Source organism: Lynx rufus, unplaced genomic scaffold (genome assembly GCF_022079265.1).
Source record: "Lynx rufus isolate CCGP_SWC_20201006 ecotype Redwood Valley unplaced genomic scaffold, mLynRuf1.p SCAF_5, whole genome shotgun sequence".
Classification (NCBI taxonomy): domain Eukaryota; kingdom Metazoa; phylum Chordata; class Mammalia; order Carnivora; family Felidae; genus Lynx; species Lynx rufus.
In genome coordinates this window covers 112,936,422-112,955,544 of record NW_025814867.1, presented here as the reverse complement: position 1 = coordinate 112,955,544, position 19,123 = coordinate 112,936,422, and the positions used below count along the sequence as shown (strand labels likewise).

At 37.6% G+C, this 19,123-nt stretch overlaps 1 protein-coding gene across 1 annotated transcript in view; it reads right to left on the bottom strand.

The window, feature by feature from the left end:
* GABRR3 (gamma-aminobutyric acid type A receptor subunit rho3) overlaps positions 1–18,904 on the bottom strand; it is a 46,230-nt gene extending 27,326 nt beyond the window's left edge. The window contains exons 1-3 of the mRNA XM_047100457.1: positions 18,780–18,904; positions 8,743–8,855; positions 1,990–2,057 (exon numbers count right to left, since the gene is read on the bottom strand). Coding sequence (XP_046956413.1) covers positions 1,990–2,057; positions 8,743–8,855; positions 18,780–18,904 — 306 coding nt within the window. The remainder of the gene's footprint in view (positions 1–1,989; positions 2,058–8,742; positions 8,856–18,779) is intronic.
* Positions 18,905–19,123: the final 219 nt, after the last annotated feature.

Here is a 19,123-nt window from a genome sequence, read left to right as displayed (position 1 = left end):
TTGAATAACCTACAGTCCCACAAAAATAGATACAGTATTTATTAGAGCTATTAGTGGTAAGTGTGCTGTCAGAGATCCTGAGATGGAGACAATGATTTTCTTCAGCTCGGGAGACAGAAAGAATACCAGTAAATAGTGGTTCTCAAATTCTAGTGTGCAAAAGACTTACCTGTGAATTTGTTAAAATGGCATATTCCCCAGAAGCTAGTACCAGTGTGGCTCAGTGAATTGAATTGTTAGTGTATAACCCAATTGTAAAGAGATAAATATGAGGGGGGGATTATATTAATGTTATTTTAGAGAAAAAAAGATTTGGTTAGTCACTACTTTGAGCTTTGTTTGGCTCTCAGATGCTATGTTTACTATTTTGTTTGTTTGAACAGAAACTCCCCTAGCTACATTCAAGTCATTGGGTGTGGACAATGATGATGTGTTTCACCTTTCACAATTGTTTATTTCTTACTATCATTTATTTCCCAGCAATACTCAAATTATTGTCTAACTAGTTACATGTGATAGAACTTTGACATTTATTACATAGGCAAAAGACAAACTTCAGTAAACTACAAATAAGTCACCAATTAATGATGAACTAGATTTGTTTTTTTTTTTGTTTGTTTTTTGTTTTTTAGGTTAGGAATAGAGGTACATTGTATTATTGCTCTTGGTTAATCAGGGAGCATCAGCCATGTCTAATTTTGGATTAGGGTGAGCGCAAATAAATAGAATGATTCATTCATTTCCCTAACACTACTCTATAGGGAGTTGTGTGGGTTACTGCATGGACTGCTTTAGTAAGCATATATTTAGAATTAGGTGCTCAGTCTGATCTGAAGGTCACTGGGCAAACACAGAGCCTAGGAAGTGGAATAGCAGACATTGGTACATGTCAGTGATACATCAACATCACCACTAGTGGGCACTATCATGAGAAAGCAGGCGGAAGAGCATGTTGAGAAGAGCGTGGGGTAAAACTCCAAGGAATTGAAAGTGAATTCAGGGTAGGGCAAGTGAATGACAGGGTGGGAAGATGATAAATGAGAAGCAAAAGAAGCCAACACTGGGTGTCACTTATAATTAGAAAGCATTTTCTCATTGGGCATGGAGAACCCAGTCCAGTTTTAGCTGATACTGAATACCAGAGAAGACCTTAATCAGGAGAGAAGGATGAGGTCGGGTTTTAGGGGCAGAGGGTGGAGACAATGAGTCATTCAGGGATAATTTAGAGATTATGCTAGGAAAGGGGAAATGAATGTTTGCTCCTAGAGTACAACAGGCTCAAGAAAATGTCAGTAAAAGCAGATTTTGGTCAGATAAGACCCAAAACCTTCTAAACAAGGCATTTTTTAATAGTGAGTACTATCTGTGCTATTGCCTTTGGAGTAGTGTGGTTAAAATGAAGGAAGTTTCAGAGTGAACTGAAATAAATATTGAATTTTCTAATGATAAGGACTAGAAGAACATTAATTGAAGATTGAATGAAACAAGATATAATATGTCATAAAAAATTTTGTTTAGAATTTGTTGGAATTTTTATATGTCCTATAACTTTTCATTCAGCTAGCATTTTGATGGCAATAACTAGCTGGAGGAATCACTGTAAATAAAAATATTAAGTATACATGTAAAAATATTGCTTGATCTTCCAACTTCATTGATTAATGTTTTCTAGATCTGGCTTCCTTAAGAGATTCCCAACCTTGTTCTCTCTCTCTCTCTCTTTTTTTTTTTTATATATATATCTTCATTTTTTTTACATTTTATCTTTAATTGTGGTATTTGCATATTATAAAAGTAATACATACAATCTAAATTTCAAGCAGAAAGAAGTGAATAGAGAGAGCCAAGCAACTTCAGCTCTATGACGTAAAATAAGAAAAATATATAATAGTAACATACATAACTAAAATGGTTTATTAAAGCACCAGTGATTTTGACACTATTCTCTAACCTTCCAGGGAAAGACCAATGTCTTGTGGAGAAACTTACCATGTTAACCTCCGAAATGCTGTCAAGGCTTTCAATTTGGACATCTATACCCACTGGTACTGGAGACCCTTAAGAAAGAAGAATGAATGATATACTCAGAAACATTAACATTATTTTGGAAACATTCAAAGCAGAGAGAGATCAATGTTGCAAGTTAACAACAAATTTCTCCAGTATCCATCAATATATTATCATACAGTCAATGACAATAAAAGGGCACATGTATAAATAAACGTTATTTCAATAATTATTATATATTTGCTTATGAATAACTCAATATCTTCCTTCTTATAGTATACTTAGAGTATAGAAATAGTGTTTCAATTTTTTTTTGTTTTAGCTAGTAGTGATTTAAAAAGGAACAACGTTTCAAAAATATGTCTGAGAGTATGTAGAATTATGGGTTCTCTATGGTAAGAGTCGTATTTTATAGTCAGGGAGTGTAGTCATGGAATTCATGACTCTGGGAAGTGTGGAAGCCTTTCTCTCTTGCCAAAAACTCAGCCTCTTTCACTTGGGCTGTGCATGGCAGACTAGAGGAACACAGATGATAGTACAGTGCTGTGCAGGAACGTCAAACATTCACAGATGTCCCTTTGCAGAACATCAGTAACCACAACCTGCAGTTTGGATGAAGCAAACATCCTTCAAATGTATTTGAGGGACATCTGGATGGCTCAGTCGGTTAAGCATCTGACTCTTGATTGGGCTCAGGTCATGATCTCACGGTTTGTGAGTTCAAGCCTTGCATCGGGCTCTACGCTGACAGTGCAGAGCCTGGTTGGGATTCTCTCTCATCCTTTTCCTCTCTCTCTCTCTCTCAAAATAAATAAATACATTTGAAAAAAAAAAGAAATATGTTTGATGAAAATGTATTGAAAGTCAGAACTGGAGAAACCTCAGACAGACTAGTGTTGAGATGTGTTTGCAGTTGGACCTCAGAGAACCAGGTTGTGACCAATTCTCAATTAAATCTTATTGTCTCTGTATAATTCTGAGTTTTAAAAAATGCTTTCAACTATTTTTTGAAAAAATAGAAATCTTGCCTATATGGATCCCAGGTGGCTGTTTTAGTCAAGATTCTGAGAATGAGAAGGGTCAGGCTAGAAAACTTCCTTACTGAGGCTAATTAATGTCTGGATGTGCTATATGTGACATACATGTGCATACAATTCAACAAAGCACCTAATTATTGTGTTTTAAATGTGCAACTTATTTTAAAACAAGATATGCCTCACCAGTCCCTGTCCACCATCTTTGACTCCCTTCATTAAGGCTGAAGATACCTTCCTTTTACAAATACAGATTCCCTTTTATGTTCCATAATATACCCTTATATCATTCCTTATTTACAGAGGTTGTAGCTGGACAGGCCCCGGGTCTGTCACTCAAATATATTTCTGCTCCAGGCTTCAGGAACACCTTACTTGCATCTTAACCACTAATGACTTCCTGCCATATTGGATTAATTACTTTCTACAACATTAATTATGACAATTATATTTAAAAACTGTTTAATGATAATTATGATTATGCATTAACTTGGGGACTATTCAGTATTACTCCATTACTTATTGAGTTCAGCTCTAATGCTTTTGTTTTGTTTACTCTTTTTCCTTAATTAGTATAGATATCAAAATAAAACTTCATGGCCTTTCAGGATGGCTTCAGGATGAGTACATCTTTCCATTAACTCCAATACTCCAAGGGACTGAAAGGCTTGCCAAGATCTTAGAGAGAGGTAGCAGGAATGTCCTGGTTAAAATTCCGGTGTTAGAGTCACAGACTACAGTTTGAACCTAACTCGACCACTCATATGTGATCTAGGGTAAGTAACACTTCTAAGCTTAGTTTCCTCACCTTTAAAATCTCACCTTGGAGACTTATTTGAGGACTAGAAACAATGCGCAGCTAGTATACTTAATTGGTGCTCAATAAATGGCACTAAATAAATGTTATTGCTACTGCAATTCAGCAAAAATGTGAACCTGCTCCGAGGAATGCAAGCTACTATTCCCAATCCGACACTCAAACATTTAGATAATCCATCCACCTCTGACTAGAAAATGATACAGTGCTTCTCATAGAGTTCTTATTTCATGACAAAACCTGAGAACAATTTGCATTTGGGATTGTGTGACTTGTAAGCAGATCCCAGTTGCTAATGACTATTTCTGCAAGGCTGGGGCAGTCTTATAAAGCCACCATCCAAGGAGGTAGTTATGTCACCACTGGGTGAGCAACAGATCCTCAGGGTTGTTTGAAGGCTGGTCTGAGAGTGGGGTAGAAACATGGCGAGGAATGGACTCCTAGAAACATTCTACATTTCTTTTTTTTCCTTTTGATTTATTCTATTCTTGTGGGGATGAGCTCTGCCATTTTGAAGAAAAGTGTTTGTCCTCAGATGCCATCTGACCTCATTTTTAGCTCCTTTGAACTTCATGCTCAAGTGTACCTTGTCTGGGGTCTGGGAATCTACACATTCCTGAAAACCGTGTGGAGAGTGAGGGGCATATAAAGGCAAGATACAAAATCACAGAATTGTGGAGATACATATAAGTGCCAAAAATTCTTTTTACAGATAAGGAGCTGAGTCTCAGAGAAAGGGTAATAATAAAGCAGATACATTAAAAATCATAGAATTTCTAGCCACTAAACCTGAACTGAAGCCAAACTTCCGTAAATCCCTTAATTCCTCTGAGCTTAGTTTGCTTATCTGTAAAATAGTGGGAAAAATTCTGTGGTACTTCCCTAATAGCATCGCTGTGAGACTAAGCAAAACAATGCATGCCAAGACCTTGACCTAACCCCATTCAAATGGCTTAACAACCAACTTGTTCAGCATCTACTGGATCAGTCATACATATAACAACATGAATGATAACAATTTCACAAATACTTTCATTAATGCTATATATAAAGCATCTGGAATACAGTAAAAATAAATAAATATTAACCATTATCATGTGTTGATTTCCCACGATCATTGTCTAGGTAGTAGTACACACATTTATAGTCTTTTTTTTACATACATAGATTGCCAGTCTATTTTTTACATAGGCTGGGATAAGAGTTAAATAACAGTTACACATCTTAGGTGGATAGTGCATTTAAAATACATTATACAATATTTTATCCCATATTGTCATTATAGCCGTTTGTTAGGTAGGTTGAGCCAATGTTAGATGCAATTGACATACGACCTAACTCATTCAGAGATACTGGAGAGCTTGCCTGAAACCTAAAGCTAGTTAATGCAGGAATACGGCCAGGTCCCTCTGGCTCTCAGTCTAGTCCTTTTGTTTGACAAGCATGGATTATACAAGCGGCTCTCACAACGTTAGCTTTTGACTGGACCCAGTAGCCAGTATCTAGATGCTAAATTGATTTCACTTTAAAGAACCAAAGAAATCATCATCTCTAGGACTGAATCAAAAAAGCCCTTAGTGATGAGAGATGTAAAGGGTGGGGAAAACATAAAGAAAATGAGCTGCAATTTACAACCCAAGTTAAACAAAAAGCTCCCCTAAATTTATATCCTCCTGTTTCCACATAATGAGTCAATTAATCTTCTAATGCTTTATAAAAGTAAAAAACACTGCGGTAGCAGCTGGTTTTAATGTTAAAGCTAATTAGGAAAACACATTAAGGCAAGAGAAGTGCTGAAGTTACATTTAGCTCAAGAGGAAAGAGGTATGTGCGTGTGTTTATGTTGTGGACAAGTATGAAGAAAGAGAAGATAAATTAAAGCTTGTCATTTATATCCTGCAGCCTGATTTCCTCAGGAAGGCAGCCTTGAGAGAACAGAGAAATGGGTCACCGGTAGAGCTGTTCTGACCAAGACAAGAGAAGGTTAAGGACTGGATTTCACAGAGCTACCAGTGTGACACTTCGGACTGACTTTATGGATTTTTCTGCCTGAAATGACTGAACATGTAAGACATTTGCACACCATTTAGCCCCAGTCCACGATTGTCAGAAAAATTTCCTCATCGTGGGATGATTTGCCACCTGCCACTAAGTAGCGTTTCAATTGCATTTTTAATAACCCCACAAAGTAGCCTCAGGAAAAATAAAATTGTTTAAAAAAATCATTCCCACTCAAAATCTTAACAGGTTATCTCTAACAGATCAAAACAAGTGGAAATGTAAGGTCAATTCTATGTTTTTGTTGGGGATGGAGATGATACACGGAAGGGAGAATGAAGATTTAAGTGTTTTAAGGTAAGAACAGAGGGTCCTCACCTGGCAATCTACAGTCGTGTTTCTCAAATTGTAAAGTGTGTTCAAATCACCTGGGGATTTTATTAAAATGTGGATTTTGATTCAGAAAGCCTGAGCAAGGAGCCTGAGCTTCTGCATTTCTAACTAACTTCCAGGTGATTCTGCTGCTGGCCCTTGAACCATTTTGAGCGATAAAGCTTTCCAGAGTGCGTGTTTCAAGGTCCAAATAAAGGACAGTCATTTTTCTCTTAATCTTTCTGAGTTTCAATGGTTCAAAATAGACTCATAGAAACCCTTTTCTCTAAGATAGGAATTCATTTAATTGAGGAACCTAAACTGACAGGAATTAGGGCAGCGTTTTGAATTGGTGTTGAAGAGCATACATCATTTTGGGGTTCTAATTGCTGTTCAGGAGACGCCAGTTCCAAGCCATTCCTGTGAGACTGGCGCCCTCTAGTGTCTAAAAAGGCCCGCAGCAGGGCAAATTTCTCTTCATAACATTTTCTCCAACTAAATGGTGATGGAGGAGAATTTAGAAGTTTTGTATAGAATCATGGAAACCAAGGTACAGAATGATTGCATGATAGTTGTAGAGCATATTATCAAAACTTTGGGCAAACTTTGGTTGGGGGAAAGAAACGGTCTGTTGGGAATGGAAACTGAAGGCTCAGGCATCTTTAGGAGAATTGCAGTAAGGAACACATTTAAGGAACAGTGATGTGAAGAAAACAAGATAAAGAAGCGGCCTTGGAAGTGAAACACGGACATACTTTAACTTGATTAATTTAGAGGCATCTAAAACCTTAAATTCAGTTCAGTAAGTGTGAGAAATTCTCTGGAAAAACCAAAAATGAAACTCACCAAGATCTACTCTGATGCTGATAATCGAATTCAGCAATTATCAAGCGTGATTCTCAGACCGGCTTCATCAGCATCACCTAGGAATTTATTAGAAATGAAAATAGTTGGCCCCACCCAGACCTAGGGAATTAAAACCTGGGTGCGGGGGTGGGGCACCATTCCTTGTGAAGAATCCCCCAGGTGGCTTTGATGCCTGCTAATGTTTTAGTCAAGAATGTAATAAAATCAAAGCTAGACACTCAGAATTGCAATCCAATGGATTCCATGAAATTAAACAACAACAAATATCCTTCAACATAAAAACTACCTGATGTACTGTTTTATTTTACCTGCTAACAAGTGAGTTCTCTGAGGTACCAACAAGCTTCCTTTGGTCATAACCACGATATAGCAAGTGTCACGTTTCCCCCACCCCATGCCAAAAATCAAAGTATTCGTTATTTTTGAAAAAGCTGCACCTGTTCTACAGCTGAGGGCTCCTGCCTTCTCAGCCTCACATTCACTTCTGTCACATCCACACCTCTAGTATTCTGAAAAGTTGTCAGCTCTGGAATGGTAGGAATGGGGAATTTAGGTCAATGATAGAAGAATCAGGATGGATTTAGCAGTAAGGCAGAGAGTTCACATTAACCGCTTGATTTTACCACATTTTGTGTGTCTCTGGAAAACTTGGTACCCTCTGTGATGCAACTGTATGCTCATTAAACAATCTGAGGAAAGACATTGTTCCAAGTATGTCCTTACATGGCTTTCTTCTGTCCTCCTTATTTGCCCTCGCATCTTGGTTCTCCCACATACTGCTTTTTTCATGGCTTTGAGCAAATCTCCTAACCTCTCTACACCCCAGTCTCCACACTGGAATAGCAGGGATCACGACAGTGCCTACTTCTTAGGAGGGTGGAATAAGCTAGTGCATTAACAGCCTCAGCCCAGTGCTTGGCACTCCAACATTCTGATCAACTTCAGTTGTTGGAAGTGATTGAAGGAGAAACCTGAACAGAGTTGTTCCATAGGGAGCCATGGCATTTGGTGTGTTAGTCCTTCCACCAAAGCCGGGCACTCCAGCTTATAAGGTTATTCAACAAGATTTCATGAATATCATTACATAATACAATTTACAGGTTTTAGTTGAACGAATAAGCTGCTGTATAGGCAGTATATATCCATTCACTATTTATTGAACACATATTATTTACAATTAGTAAACAGTATGAATATTTACTAAAGATATTTATCTTCTTTGTGATTAATTTAAAATGTATCAATTGTTCTCATTCAAGACAGTATCATTGTAAACATTTTTTTTTTAATAGATGGTCTTTGCTTGTGCTTTGGTCTTAATTGCTTCAAATTTTCAGCTTCATTTTGATAGTGCAATGGATTGTGACATAAGAGTTTCATTTTTTTTTATTTTTAATAAAAAAAATTTAAACATTTATTTACTTTTGAGAGACAGAGAGAGATAGAGCACAAGCAGGGAGGAGCAGAGAGAGAGAGGGAGACACAGAATTCAAAGCAGGCTCCAGGCCCTGGGCTGTCAGCACAGAGCCCTATGCGGGGCCCAAACGCACAGACCGCGAGATCATGACCTGAGCTGAAGTCAGCTGCTTAACCAACTGAGCCACCCAGGCACCCTAGACATAAGAGTTTTAGAAAGATAATACTCACCTCCAAATCCAGGTCTCATTGCAAAATCATGGTCCTCTATATGGAGAAGTTGTTTGTATTTCAGGAGCCATGCTTTGGTGCTGTCATTGTTTCTCATTCTGGTTTCCTGTTTGCTCTCCCTCCAAAGGGGAAAAAATAGTTTTAAGATACATATACTTCTGGGTGTTTTGATTTAGGTTAGCCTTCTGTATTCAACATGGTATCCTCTGAAATATATACATAGAAGCTCATTTTCTCAGCTTGTATTACACTTAGCTAAAGATCTGCCAACATTTACTCTTCATTATATAAAGGTGGGGCAGGTAAGGGAACCCAAAATTTGGAGCAACTTATATAAAAAACTAAGTTTGGATGTAAGGCACTATTACATAATGCAGGCAGTATTTCTCCAAATATGGTTTTGAGACCAGGAAAACCTTATCGCTACCACCTTACCCCAGATCACCTAAACCAAAGCCTGAGGAAACAAGGCCTAGGAATCTACATTAAACATGTTACCTAAGTTATTCTTGGGGTCACTGAAGTCAAAGTACTTCTGCACCAAGACAGTAAAACAAAACAAAACAAAACCAAAACAAAATCACTGTAGAATTGTAAACTGATGAAAATAGTTTTACAAAGACAAAAGGAGCAGAAAGCATGGGTACAAGTTGAGATTTGAGTAGAATGTCTGCAGTAGGTTCTAGGACCTGAGGGATGGCAATGGGAATGGAGAAGGATCCAAAGGAAAAATGGATGGATTTGACAAGTGATTGGATTTGATGTCTGGTCCAGTTGTGAGGTGAGCAAAGTCAATTTTCACCTACAGTTATCCAGGATGTAGGCAAAGTGGGGAGTGGCCTCTCAGGTGTTCCCAGAGTCTGATGTGGGGGTTTACTCTGTTACTCCCTGGGTCTGTGAACTCGGGAAAGTTGCTGGATCTCCCTGACTCATTTTCTGTCCTGCGATACACACTTCGAGTGATTTGCTAAGTGTGGAAGCAGAATGTCTGTGGAAGCCCAGCTCCTCTGGAACTACAGCAGCTCTCTTGTTCTGGGTGCCAGAGACTTTGCTCAGCTCCTTCCAGAGAAACATGCCTGCCATCTTCACTGTCATCATCATCAGCAGCAGCAATAACAACACCAGGCATTGAAGGGGCTACTAAGTGAATTCTAGTTACTCTGAATTCCTGATATGCTTTTGCATTAATAAATGTCTTCTCCAGAAAAGAGATGTGAACTTTAACATAAGACTTGTGGATACGATTTCTTAGCTTAATAAAGTGACTTTGATGGTGAGAATTTCACATCCTGAAGCAGCTGATTCAAGAAATATGTCCAGGCTTAAAGGCACCTATCACCATCCATATGGTTTTTCAATAGGGAAGTTTCTGGTTGAGACCCTCAGAGGTTTATGTATGTATTTTTGCCATTGAGAGAAATGGGGAAGTTGGAAGAAGAAATCTGCCTTGGGTAGAAGACAATGAGTTTGATTTCAAACTTGTTAAGTCATTGTATTCTACAAATAAGTGAACATATAGAACTATTTCTTCCAAGGATCTCAAATTAACTAGAACCTTTCTTTTAAGGAGCTAGAGTGAACTATTTATTGAAAAAGTAATAGTAGCTAATGTGTTTATTAGATGCCTATTATGTTCAAGGTCTCATGCCAGGATGTTTTATAAATATTAAATATTATCTTCTTTGGCATGCGTCTGAATCACCTGGCTTGCTGGGACCTATTCCCAGAACTTCTGATTCAAGAGGCTGGGGATGTGAGAGTTTGCATTTATAACAGTTTCTTAGGAGAACCATCGGTCTGGAAAACAGTTGACACTTAATAAAAGCTAGCTAATTGTTATCATTTTAGGAAAACTCAAGTGTAACTTTGGGTGGAAACTCATGAAAATTTGTGAATTCCTTTGGTAATATAATACAACAAAATGGCCGTCACTTGTCTTTTTGGAAGCATACATTTTCAGAAGCATCATGTGATTGAAAAGGATAAATCTTAATTAAGATTTCCAAGAACACTGAACACAGAGCCTATGTGAAGTGCACTCTTGGCAGGTAGCGAAAGCACACACACTATTTTTAACTTGAGGGCTCTTCTGATGCACAGTGAGATGTCCTATACTTATTTATTTTTTACTTTATTTATACCTCATCTATTTTTCACAAAGGATTATGTGGCTTACATACCCTCTAAAAGAATTTGAAAATCTACGTACTCACACATTTAAATAGATGTCAACAATTTTCTCATTATAAACTTTAAAATTACTTAAATATTGAAAATTTAGAAGAAAACCCATATCTTTCCTCTTAATGTATTCAATGAATCTAAATACCCACACTATGCAATTTAAAATATGTGAATAAACTCCCCCTTTAAAAAGAAGAATAAACTCCCCTTTATATCATTCCTTGTTTTCTTTGAACTTGTATTTCCATTTTATTACCTTCATAGAATTTTATCACCTCACCATATTTCTTTGCAAGAATATATGTATACACATTAACTATTGTGTATTATGTATACACATTAGCATCTATGACTATTACAATTGGAGCAAAACATAACTCATATAAATGTTGATAGATACTTATTAAAATTTTATTGGCAATGGATTTCTTAATGAAGTGATTATACATCTTCCCCAATTACATCATGTACATGGATATTACTCATTGCTAGGATGAAAACAATTCTAGCATCATTCTATTCTAGCAGAAATGCTATTCCTGTTCTTTACTTTTATAGATGAAAGTATTAAAAAACTTTCACATACATAAAATTTGAAGAAATTTTGTGTCAGCATTGTTTTAGCAACGTAACTTGATTTTTTAAATTCTTTCTTAGTTTCCAAAATTCACATCATGATCTACCATCAGTAATTATTTCTAATGATTTGTAACCTGACAAATTAATTAGGTTCTTCTTTTAATTTTGTTCAAAGCAAAGAAACAACAACCTAGTTTGGAAAACAATGTGTTATTTAAACTAGAGTTATCCACTACTCAACAACAATATTTATAATGATCTCTTTGTACCTAGGAGGATTTTATACACTGGGGCAATACATAAAGTGATATTCAGGAAGAGGGAGATGTACGCCTTTTTTTCTGCCAAATGAGACAGAGCAATAATTTAATTAAAGGGATGCTCTAAAGGAGACTGAAGACATGCTTTCAGGTAGATCAATTCTAAGAAAGAGGTCAAAGGAAGTCAAAGATCCAGAAATTGATTGTTTTAAAACTATCCGTGGCCACATGACTCTCTGATAGTTTGAATGTACCCTGAGGGGTACATTATACTTCAGGAGTATAGGTTTCCTAGCTTGAAGACCCTGGCTTATGCAACAACAAAAAAAGATATATGTAAAGGTTAATAAAGTGAGGACTGAAATAGAACAAAGGCAAGAGAAGCAAATATGCTTAATAAGGGGACATTCAATATATGATGGAACATCAGACATAGCTCAGAGCTTTCTGGTCTAATTCAATATATATATACCATTTTAAACCACTTTGTGTCTTCTGCCCTCTCCCTTCCTCTAGAGAAAAAAAAAAAGCTTCATTTTTAGTAGCTCCTGAAAGAAAGCTTTTGGATAACTTCTGTCTGAGGAGAGGGCCTTCTAAAAGGCTGAGTCCTGATGGGATAAAGCAAAGAAATACCAATTTGTGAAAGAGGCTTACTTGAGCATTCTTAATCTTTGTCTTTTCTTTCCCACAAAGAATAACAAACACTGTTTAAGAAATAGTAGGTGTATGTCTTGGTAATAGTTATCAATTTTTGCTTTGAGTTAGAATCTTTTCCTTCCTGGATGAAACAAAGGAAAACTATTTCCATGTTCCCCTTCTCCTCAGTATCAGAAACTCTACTATAGGGGCACCTGGGTGGCTCAGTCAGTTGAGGGTCTGGCTTCAGCTCAGGTCATATTCTCACCTTCTGTGAGTTCGAGCCCTGTGTTGGGCTCTGCACTGACAGCTCAGAGCCTGGACCCTGCTTTGGATTTGTGTCTCCTTCTCTCTGCCCTTCCCCTGTTCCCTCTCTGTCTCTGTCCCTCTCTCAAAAATAAATAAACATTAAAAAAAGAAAGAAAGTTGGGGCGCCTGGGTGGCTCAGTCGGTTGAGCATCCGACCTCGGCTCAGGTCATGATCTCACGGTTCATGAGTTCAAGCTCCTCATCAGGCTCTGTGCTGACATCTCAGAGCCTGGAGCCTGCTTTGGATTCTGTGTCTCCCTCTCTCTCTCTACCCCTCCTCAACTCGTGCTCTGTCTCTCTCTCTCTCTCTCTCAAAAGTAAATAAACATTAAAAAAAAAAAAGAAAGAAATTCTACTATAATTTTGTGACTAAGAAAGTGGGGGAAGAAAAGGCTGGATTTTGAGTGGTTTCAGGGAGATTAAGAGTCTTTGAGGAGGACATATTAGGCAAAGAATGAAAAAGTACTAGAGCCAGATAAGGAAAAGCAAAAAAATATAAGTCATTCTGATGCATTAGAGTTAAATTAATGGAATGACAAAAACTCATTTTAATTGAGTCACTAACACTCAGCAGGTTACTTTACAAAACTGTTTTCTGAAGGGCATATATACTTGATTAGTTTACTAGGATGAAACTAGTTGAAAACAAGTAGGTTGACATGAATAAACTACTTATTCAAGGAAGGATATAATTAACAAGCATTTTGAAAAACATTTAATCTAAGAGAGTTAACAGTGAGATACCAATTAAGACCATAACTACCATTTTATATCTATTAAATGAGCCCCAAACACAAAATCTTAGTAGCCAACCATGTTAAAAGGATATGATGAAATGGAAACATTTATACTTTGTATATGGCAGCATAAATATTGGCAAAACCTTTTTAGAAATCAATTTCAAGAGCTATGAAGATAATTCCTATGCTTTGATTCATAATTCATTTCCATCCATATTATAGTTTTATTGCTACAGGGAAAATTACATGCATAAAAATATTTACTGCTGTGATTCACAACAGTGCAAATTTGAAAATAAGTGTTCAATAATAAAGTAGGTAATTTTGGTCCTTTAATTCAAAGTAATAATATGGAGTGATTAAAAATACCAACCATTATAATGTCTGTGAAACAATGTAGAAAATAATTAGTTAATAAAATACAAAATGGTTTCTATACTATAATTTCAAACATGAAAAATCATGGAGCTATATGAATAAGGATTAGAACTTGGAAAAGGGAAAGCATAATTGAGATTCTTTGTATCATTTCCATGTAAAATTCCATTATTGAATTTGTGTAATAAATGCTTTATAAATTATCTAGAACAAGGAGGACTTGCCATCTTGGATCTTTTCCAAATAAAGATCTAGGCGTGGTTCTCCACCTTGTTGATGGGGGAGCATAAGGCAAGCTGAGGGCAAAGCACAAGCTAACAACCTATCCCCTTCCAAGGAGGGATTACATTCCTCAGGCACTCCTGGCTGCCCAAGAACAAAGGAAAGGAAAAAAAAAAAAAAAACCAAGGGAAAAAAAAACACAAACCAGTGTTTAACTGATAGAGATCATAGTCATGCAGGACATAAGTCTTCATCAGTTTATAAATGTCTTAGTAAATTACAAGAAAAAGGCAATCTTGTCAATAGCCTACCCTCCCGAAACCCATAGACTCAAGTTTCTTGGAGCCCTAGCATCATCCTTCCCTCCACAGTGATGTTGGGAATAACTGTGAAGAAGAAAATGTAAATAACATTAAATTTCTTTATAACCTGTACCCCATTGACAAATACTTGAGGCAATGCAGAGGCTAACCTTTCTCTAGGAACCTCCTACTGTCTTAAGCTTCATGCCTTACTAGATCAAAAACAACCTTAGCTTGACAATAGCAAGGCCCCTGGCATCTTATGAGTCCTCTTCAGCATATGAAAATCCTTCTGGAGGCCTCCCTTTTGCCTTTACCTCCCCCAGCTCCACAGTATATGGCCAGTCACTTCTCACAACCCCAGTGCAGCTCTTTCTGCCCACAGGTCCTGTCCCCGTGCTTTAATAAAGTCATCTTTTGCACTACAGATGTCTCAAGAATTCTTTTTACTGGCTCTGGACCCCCACCACCACTCCAAAACTTCATCATTATCATTCCATTCTCCTTGTCATTCTAGAAGCATGTCCTGCTGCTTAACATGGACTTTTTTTCTCACTGAAGCTCTATTATGAGCCAGTACACATAGAGGCCCAGGAGTCTCAAATAATGTATAGGCAACATTTAAAAAACTTTGCATAGACTTAACTATTTTTCTTTAGAAAAATACAAAATGAAGCAAAAATGATCTATTAGGCTACATAGATACAAATCCAAGGATGCAATAAAGTAGTAGGAAAATTAGGTGATCCAGGCTTTGATCACTAAGACAACCTTCATACTTCTCGATCCAGTGGTTATATCTAGGTCCCTGATGCTTTTGTTATTTCTTAGGGACAACATGGTGCACTATACAGAGCAAATCTTCTGGCTTTGACTGAACTGCTCCTGGGCTCCTGAATTCTGGACATACATACCTGACTTTAGTCAATAGCCCATCTCTTATAAAGAAAAAACCTATACAGATGAACATTTCTGTGGAAGAGTCAGCCAGAGAGAAGGCCCCCACTTAAGACACGACAGTTCCTGTGTCTTACTTGGGCCTCTATCTGATCATGAGCTCAGTGGTGAGGTCTCAGTGTCCTTACCTGGGAAATGAGGAAATTGGACCAGATTAGGAGCTGGTCTGCAGATATCTTTTTGACTAGCCCATGTGGTATATGATATTGGAAAATTTCACGTGAAAATCTTAATTTCCCGCTTCTTTTACAACCTCAAAGAATCTAGCAACACTGGGCTCAAGTTTTCTTACAATAAAAGGCTGGACCTGACCAGTATTGCGTCTAGAGCAGTGTATCCTCTCTAGTAGTACAATCTGTGCCACTGCCCTCTGTCTTACCTGCAGTAGCACTTGAATTTGCCATCGCTAGGGCCCTCTGGCCTTTCATGTTAGGTTCACAAATGCGCGTAAATGTTTAACAAGCTGTTCTCCAGGAGAGAAACAGCCCTATTTGTAGTATTTGCTGATTTCCATGATGTAAATACTCCCACATGGCTGATTTCAAGGTACTGCCCTGATGGAGCTGTGCATAGCCCATGGTGTAGGGCTGTATAATATAATATGATATAATATGATATAATATAACATAATATGGTGTAGTATGATTTAACATCATTTACTATAATAGGATAGGATAACACAGTATAGCATGGATTTCTACCATATAGATAGAATAGATGTAAATAACCTAAAGAACAATGGTAACGGTAAAATGTAGTAAAGGAGTTAGAAAGTGGTGAGTCTGAAGTACTTATTACTTTAAAAAAATTTATTTTGGGGTGCCTGGGTGGCTCAGTCGGTTGAGCGTCCGACTTCGGCTCAGGTCATGATCTCACGGTTCCTGAGTTTGAGTCCCGCGTTGGGCTCTGTGCTGACAGCATAGAGCCTGGAGTCTGCTTCAAATTCTGTGTCTCCCTCTCTCTCTACTCCTCCCCTGCTCATTCTCTGTCTCTCTCTCTCCTTCAAAAATAAGTAAAAATAACATTTAAAAAAATATTTAATTGTATGTTTATATAATTTAATTTTTAATAATGTTTATTTTTAACAGCTAGCAAATAGATTTCCTGAAAATGTGACAATTATCTCCTGCAAGCCCGTTTAGGCAGAGTCCATACTCTACTCACTCTTCTTAAGACCTGAGACAGCATATTGTTCCCCTGGCATCCATAATCCCTGACCCAGGACTTGGCATATAAAGGGCACCCAAGACAACCATTAGAAGAATGAATAAATATTCAGTGAACCTATATGCCTAATCTTCTTTGTATCACCAGGGAGCCAAACCTCATTCCTAGGCAAAACAGGGACATTTTTTCACCTGCCAAAACTTACTTTATTCACCTTTCCCCTTTTCCTCCTATTTTGTTTTTAAGAAACAAAGGATATCTTTAGGTAGAAGATTTCAACAATATTTGGATAAAAAAGGGAATCTTTGGGTAAAGAGTATGGTTATATTCTGAAAAAAAAATAATAGCAAAGCATTTAAAGACCCGACTGAATGAAAACTGGCTCCAATTAATGCGCATAAATGCAAAGTAATGTAAATTCCACTTCATAATTTTCAAAGAAAGATCAGGCCTTTCTTCCATGTTCATTCTATTAGTTCTCTTATGTTATGAAAGAATGGATTATTAACTAATTAAATCATTACTTATTTAGTTACTGATAATGAGATTGGGTGTGGGGCAAAGAACCTCACAGTATTTATTCACATACTGAGGTCTGAAGAATCCTGGGCTCCCTACTCTAGAAACTACCATATACAGTAATTTCCGTGTTTTTGTCAAAAATGCCTTCAAATCTGCATGAGAGACTGGCGAGTGACAGCTCAGAAATTGGCTGGCTGGATTACTCTGTTCAGTCAGGGAAAATGACTGGCTTTCATTCTAAGTGGCTACTTTTGAACCAGGGTTGATGGCTTACTCAATCCCTAGTGCCCTAGAGGATTTTTCTTTGAAGAACAAAAGAAAGCAATATAAATTTTAATGAATAATATTCCAGCTTAATGCTGAAAGGGGTACCTCACCTTGGATACAGAGAAGTGAAAACAGACATGCTTGACCCCATGTAGCAGAAACCCTGAGATGCCCTCTTCATTTAAATAGGGTCTAAAAATGAGACCTCTAACATAAGAAATTCCCACCTCACCACAAAGAACTGATGCCCCCCCTGCCCCTTAAAGAACACCTGAAAAATACACAAAGAATATTATCCTGCAGCAACTCTATCACTGATAGTGGGCCAGTGTGATGGGTTAGCTCCTATCACAATCCCCCTTTTCCTCAGTCTGGTGTTATAACCCCATGTTTCCCAAATATGGCTTTCTTAATTGCCTTGAATAAGACTCAGAAGGTGGTTAAACTGGATGAAACTTCATATTATCTCAGATCTGAGCATGCAAAAAAAGTGTGGGAGGTGGCCCGTGATTTTTAAGAACAGAGCAGAAATCAGGAAGGAGTCTAGTAAATTTTTCCTCCCAACCTCTCCACACTTCTTTTGTTTCCGATCATTAAATCTGAGGCTTCACAAGGATTTATTAAATTTTTATGTTCTTTTTCCTGATATTATTGTGAGTGCTTCATAAATATTCAAGATGTGAGGGCAATCTGGCTGAAACATCTGTCACCTCATTGATTGCCAAGATTGGCTGAGTGATATTACTCACCTTCATTCCTCAATTTCCCCTACTGGGTATTTTTGAAAATCTTGTGCGTGGTGAAAGGGAACAAGAGGTCACATTTTGCTTATTAAAGATACTGGAGTATTAGGGTGAGTTGTCATTCCTGTTTGCTTGGGACAGAAGGGATTCATAGGACACTTAGTGCTAAAACCTGGGGAGTTTCTGGCAAAGCAGGATGAACTAGTCACTCTACTAGATTGCTCCTCCACTGGCATTTGCAAATATGCTCTCAATTATCGATGATAAGATAGTAATAATGATGTACTGACATTCAGGATAATATTTCAAAGGTATGGAAACTCGTCTTGAAAGGTAACAAATGGTCTGATGCTTTTCATTACTATATTACCAATTTATGGAACTATATACTCTCTAAGTGCTTGGCATTAGAAGTTGTTGCTTAGACTAATTTCTACTCAAAAAAACTTGACAAAACTTTAAACATGTGTCATTAATAGTAATAGATACATTACTCATTGAAGAAATACATTCCCTGAAAGAAGATCCCTACCTGAGCCCGTAATTGTATTCTCCAAAAATAAGCATACAATTGCCAGCAGAACCCAAGATTTATTAGCATCTTTCTGACGCTAACCAGAAGTGATTAATGTTGATGGGTGATCGCTAGTTCCAGAGACAATCACCACCACCAATACAATGGAGATTGGTTTCCAGGTTTCCCACAGGTGTGAGGCAGCTGGTGAGGGAAAGTGGGCAATGACTTCAGAGACTAGACTCTGACTATCTTACCGGGCTCTCTTCACTGAAGCGGAGCACCGCTGGTAGGACTTCTTGATTTCAGAAGCAGCAAAAACATCTGGCGTCAGTGTGATCCAGACACAGGTGAGGAAGACCAACTGGGAAGCCAGGATCATCTCTTCCAAAAGAAAGGAATGTAGATGGACGCAACCAATATTATTATCAGTATTGTTTCCTCATGTGGCTCTTTAAAAGTAAACGGAGTGCCACGTAGAAGGTTTCAAGGAAAAAAGAGAGGCATTGCCTTCAATATGGTGTGGTTTGTTTAGTAGATTAAATAGGTTCACATCACTTACAGGCAAACATCTGTCTGGCTCATCAGCAGTTTAAGGAAA